The sequence below is a fragment of the Saccostrea echinata genome, unplaced genomic scaffold, assembly GCF_033153115.1.
Source record: "Saccostrea echinata isolate AGI-Se365-2 ecotype Australia unplaced genomic scaffold, CSIRO_AGI_Sech_v1 ptg000033l, whole genome shotgun sequence".
Classification (NCBI taxonomy): Eukaryota; Metazoa; Mollusca; class Bivalvia; order Ostreida; family Ostreidae; genus Saccostrea; species Saccostrea echinata.
In genome coordinates, this window is record NW_026889782.1 from 21,973,134 (window position 1) to 21,978,613 (window position 5,480).

The 5,480-nt window shown below is 29.2% G+C and overlaps 1 protein-coding gene across 1 annotated transcript; it reads left to right on the forward strand.

Moving 5' to 3' along the window:
* The first annotated feature begins 530 nt into the window (after positions 1 to 530).
* On the forward strand, positions 531 to 4,896 carry LOC133198758 (uncharacterized). The gene is made up of 5 exons (XM_061334760.1): positions 531 to 667; positions 2,892 to 3,016; positions 3,578 to 3,675; positions 4,297 to 4,518; positions 4,800 to 4,896. The coding sequence occupies exons 1-5, from the start codon at positions 557 to 559 to the stop codon at positions 4,808 to 4,810; spliced, it is 567 nt and encodes a 188-aa protein (XP_061190744.1). The 5' UTR covers positions 531 to 556; the 3' UTR covers positions 4,811 to 4,896.
* The last annotated feature ends 584 nt before the right edge of the window (positions 4,897 to 5,480 follow it).

A 5,480-nucleotide genomic window follows, 5' to 3' on the forward strand; every position in this document is an offset into this window, starting at 1 on the left:
ATGTAGCCATTAGAAAGGAAACAGTTCAAATCTGGTGTTTTACTTAGTTTGTATTATTTATAAAATGTGTTAGGCTGAAACATCACACCAAAATTGTCATATAAAATTTAATGGATTTTGATTGAAATATACCCTGCTTTATAAATTTGTTAAAATTTATATTTTTTTTTACACATATTCTTTTTTAAAATTCTATATGATATGAACCATAGATATCTGTTTATGCTTCAATTTTCACATACTGATCAATAATGATTAAGGGAAAAAAACTGAAATAGTTTACAATCGAATAAATCACATAATCTCACACAGCAAAATCAAAGTAACGTAGGCGTGTCTATATTACGGTATCTTTTAATTGACATGCATATTTTATGTGAATAAATCAAAACTTCAATCCCATATCTGAAGACAATTACTATTTTTGAGACGCCCAAGCTAAAGAAAAAGGTATGCTTTTTGAGCCAGCCCCCATGGCAAAAAATACAATATAAAGACACAGTGCAAACAACATGCAACAGTATTCGTGTAGATACTTAAAGTGAAACATAAAACAATGTATGCAGCATTGATAATTTCTTGTTTCTCTGTCGTGGAAATTTATTCCGCATCTATACACAAGAGGTCTTGTTCTGTACAAATTGATGCCGACTTTGTCACTGAGAAGGTGAGTTAGTTTCTTTTCTTGGATATCTTTTATTATTTAATATCCAAAGCAGTTTTGCATGCCCTCAATTTGTTTAATATATTGTGGTTGTGCATATTTTTAATAACATCTAATTCAATCAGTGTAACACAAAATGCCAGTGACGTTTGCATAAATATTTGCTTCATGAAATTGACGGAAAGATGGGATATATGCCTTATATCATACTGAGATTTCTTTTTCTAAATACATAAGATATATTTTGAAAAGAAACAAAGATATATTGATTTTGAGGGACATTGTTGTACATGTTTGAAAAATAAATAATTTCTTATTACTGTAGAAAAATATATCTGCTGATTGAACTTCTTACCTTGCTCTGCTTTTTCAGATGTTTAAATTTTTTAGTAGTATTCTGTATCGAAAAGAACTCAAGGACAAATTTTCAGCGCTTGCATGATATAAATAAATCTAAAACTGTAATACATTTTTAATTATCTAGGGTTACGCAATGCTTAGATGCAGTTATCAATGATGTTGCATTAATCGCGATGAAAGTATAACAAACAGCTACAAAATATATTCTTATTTTGAATTGCTTCGCTCAATTAATAAAAAAGGAAACATTTAATCTGTAAGAATTTAACCTTCAAAATGTTAATATAATGCAGAAGAAGTACTAGTTCTATAAGTAATTTCCTATAAGAAGTTCCAGTTCAGTATCTATTAAAACAAAATCATTGTTAAATCCCTCGCCACCTGCTCACACCTGTGGCATTATATAAGCTCCGTTGACTGCATGTCTTGTGGTACTACATATCTTAAAATACTGCATATAATAACTTGATTGTTAGGGTACAATGCCAAAAAAACTGCATTCTACTTTGTTCCACCCAAAGAAAATCTGATAATCCGTCGTTTATAATTATTGAGGAGATGGAATGGTAACGTAAAACGTTTCAAATATAACCTTGACCCTATATTGATTAACCCGAAGCTATAGTATGCTGTATAGTACAGACAGAACAGTTTCCCTTGTAGTAGTTATTTAAATATATATTAGAGTGAAATTCAAAATGTAAAGGCTCGGTTGGTGTAGGCATTATTATTGCTATGTACTACACACAAGACAGCTTAAATCTGCTTTAAAAACAATACATTTTATTTAATTATAGTCTTATGACTGTAGATTCACTGCTTTCAATATTTTAAATTTCCTTCCAAATTTGATCACGCTGAATTTCTGAAGATTAAACTCGTCAGTTAATTCACACTTTCAATGAATTCCTATTCGGTAAGATTTTCAGATATAATAACAATATTACTTACAATTTCAAAACTCTTACCTCCATACCTAACATAAAACATGCTTTTTGGCATGCTCCTGTAGCCTAAAATCGTCGTGTTAATGATTTGGACGGCTCGTTATATTAACCCGTCTGACTCGTATATCGTCTTGCATCATTTACTCTATATTTCATTATCTTTAGATTCTCCGTGTGTGGTTTTCCGTAACTTGAAGGGAAAAAAAACACGTTTTGAAATTGCTTCTTGTGTTTTTTATTATTTTAAGTTAATGCAGATATTTGTTAGAGCATATGTGTGGTTAGAAATATATATATGCAGACTCACATATTACACAAAGAAGAACATAACAATCCGTTTTACCGGGAGTAATGTTTTCATTTTTTTTTCTTTTTTGTTGTTAACATCTCTGTCATTTAAAAGCCCCTTTTCTAGGAAAAGAAACTGAAATTGACTGAAATTCATTAAGAAGAAGGAAAAGTTTAAGTTAGAAAAAAGCTTGAGAAAAATTAAAGATATACTGTTTTTCATTATGTTCATTACCACACAAAAATCATGGATAAATAGAACATTATTTACCAGATTTATGAATACCTTAAAGGATAACACTAAATAATCTCAAAGCTGTTTATTTCCTATTATCTTTTTACTTAATAATTTCAATTTTAAAACTACAAATTGGGAGTGCTCCCCAGTGAGAGGAATAAACATAATTTTAATCGCAAATAAGACAGTAATTGGATGAAATATTAAATCTATCTGAATAAAGGTAGAACATGCACAAAGTTTAATTAAAAAAACGCAGAGGTAATAAATAAAAATGTGATAATTCTATTATTCTATTTTTATCAATGTTGCATGAATCACAGTAATGTGTTTTATATGAAAATATAATTAATTATTTTTACAAATTATATCTTTTTTTTATTAATTATTATAGTTTCTTGGTGACTGGTACATGGTGAAAAGAAAGCCAACAGGAGCTAATAAGATAACTGTAGAGAAATACGCGTGGCATGTAACGAAAGGGCAGGGTAATGTCCTTAACGTCAGACAAACTGGAAGGTAGGGCTTAAATCATCTTTTTTTTTACATTCTAGGAACCTTTTCAAGAAAAAGATTAGCAGGAATGAACTTTTTAAAGAGAGGAAATATCTGAAATTGATACAGAATATTTATTTATAGTTCTTTGATACCACTTTCTTATGATGACTTATCTCCCCTTTCTGCTTTATCCCCATATTCTGTAAAAATATGGCCATAATACAGCGAAGAAACGGTTGTTTTTCTTAAATTGGCAGGGTGATTGTGATTTCATTGCAATGCATTCTTGTGGTATTTACAAAATTTTGTTCGTTGATTTTTAAACTCATTACTTCTCCATTACAATCAAGTTCTGATCATCTAATCTTCTTAATGTAAAGAAGGAAACAGTAGATAAGCCAAAAATTGTATTCAAAATACTACAGGAGATCCTTATCTCCTAATTATTTAACAAATAATGTACATCCGTAATTCACACTAGCTTTGCAATAAAAAACCTTCATGCCAAGAATAAGGTTATCAAATCAAATCAAATGTGGTTAATATATGTTAATATGTATACCCCTGACATTTTACCTCTAGATTTACAATTGATGGAGTTTACAGACCCTGTTTTAACAAAAGTGCAACTTTGACTCCAGGCGAGAACAATGGGGAGTTTGTCTGGGAATCAAAAACGAGTGAGTACGAAAGTGCGGCTAATTCAATGAATCTATATCTGTGTCATTGCTTAATGAAATACGAAGGATTTTATTCGTGTCTTTGAATAATTATGGAAATGATTATATACTCTATTTTTATTATATTAACATAAAGATTTCCTAGCGTATTTAGACTTTAAATACATTTAACCCATAATTATATTCCTAAGCTATATTGCTAAATCTCTTTTGAAATTAAGAAATCTTTTATACTTTTCATTGTGGTTTTTTTTTTTACAAAAGAGTTTTTTTTTTATTGATATACATGTACTGTATTTCTTAATTTGACATCAAGAGTTACTTACATTCATTTTTTTTAAATAAAAGTTCGTCATGAAAATGAGAAACAAAAGATAATACATAAATTCATAAAACTGATGTTAATGTGAAGTTCTATTTTTATATTAACGTCTAGTCTCATGTACATAGCACTGTAAACATACTGCTCTCGTTTATCGACATATGTTTATACGTACGATCTAATGAAGAAAAAAAATTCCGTTTACTTTGACACATTTCAATACAAACAAGTGAAATATGTATGGCGGCATAAAATGATTATTTAATCAGTATCAAAACACAATGTTAATCTATTCGCAGAGGTTTCGAATGCTGACATTGCGATCATCAAGATGGAAGAAAATTTAGCGTTTGTGAACATGTGTGTGCCTAATAAGAAGGATGGGAAATGTGGTTCTTTTGTTCTTGCTCGAGATGACAGTCCAAGTGAACAAGAAATTCAAGCTATAGACACAGGAATCAACACAGAGCTCTGTGAGGACAGTTCCAAATTCGATAACCTTATAAAGCAAGATGTCGAAAGTAAGCTACATTTAAATATTCATTGAAAACATTTTCCATTCCCTTTTATATAAAAGCTACAACTTTTTTCTCACTTAAAGTATGTTTTATAGCAACATTTGATTTTTATTTCTTTGTTTGGTAGTTTGAGTTGCATATAATTTCTTGAAATAAAAATTAGAGTGATGGATATTAAGCCAAACAAACAATAAGCATGTATTGTTTTTCCGAGCATAAACTTTGGATTAAAAAAATTACAATCGCCTTTTTAACTTCCATCTGTTTTTTATTTTATTTTTCAGTATGTCCATAGTCTCTCGATGTTCTCCTGCTATATACTTGTCCTACATCTGTACATATTCTTTTGTATTTAACTAGTTTTAGTGAATCCAATGTTATTCTGTTATTTATTTTTATTTTTTATTTAATAAAATATCAATTGAATATGAAAAAAGTTTTGTTTTATTTTTATTTTGAATGTACCATGAGTCGGACAATTTCAACTTCTAGAACATTCTTTGAATTATAAAAGTGTTTTTCAAAAGTTGTTTACAAATCTGAATGAATCTGTCTTTACCGAACAAAAAATACTTTAGTTAACTTTTGTTTATAATTAACTTCATATAACTTTAATATCAAAGCTTTTGCCATACACAAGTGAGCTAAGGCTAGTTATATGCGTTTCTATGCAAAGAAACTAATAAATAGGCAGTAGAGGTTTTTGAAATATATTTTCTTACACATACTTAGTACCCACCGTATGTTGTTACCAATACACATTAGTATTTACTACTCGTTTTAATAAAACACATAAACAGGAAAGACTTCGGCTCAAGGGCATATCAAATATAATTTTGCATAAATAATGTATAATGTATAAAAGAATTTTTTAATGATGAATAAAATTGCTGCACAAATTCTACGCACTCTCACATTTAACAAGCATTCTGAGAGTATTGCATTAGCAATATTAGTCCCCTACC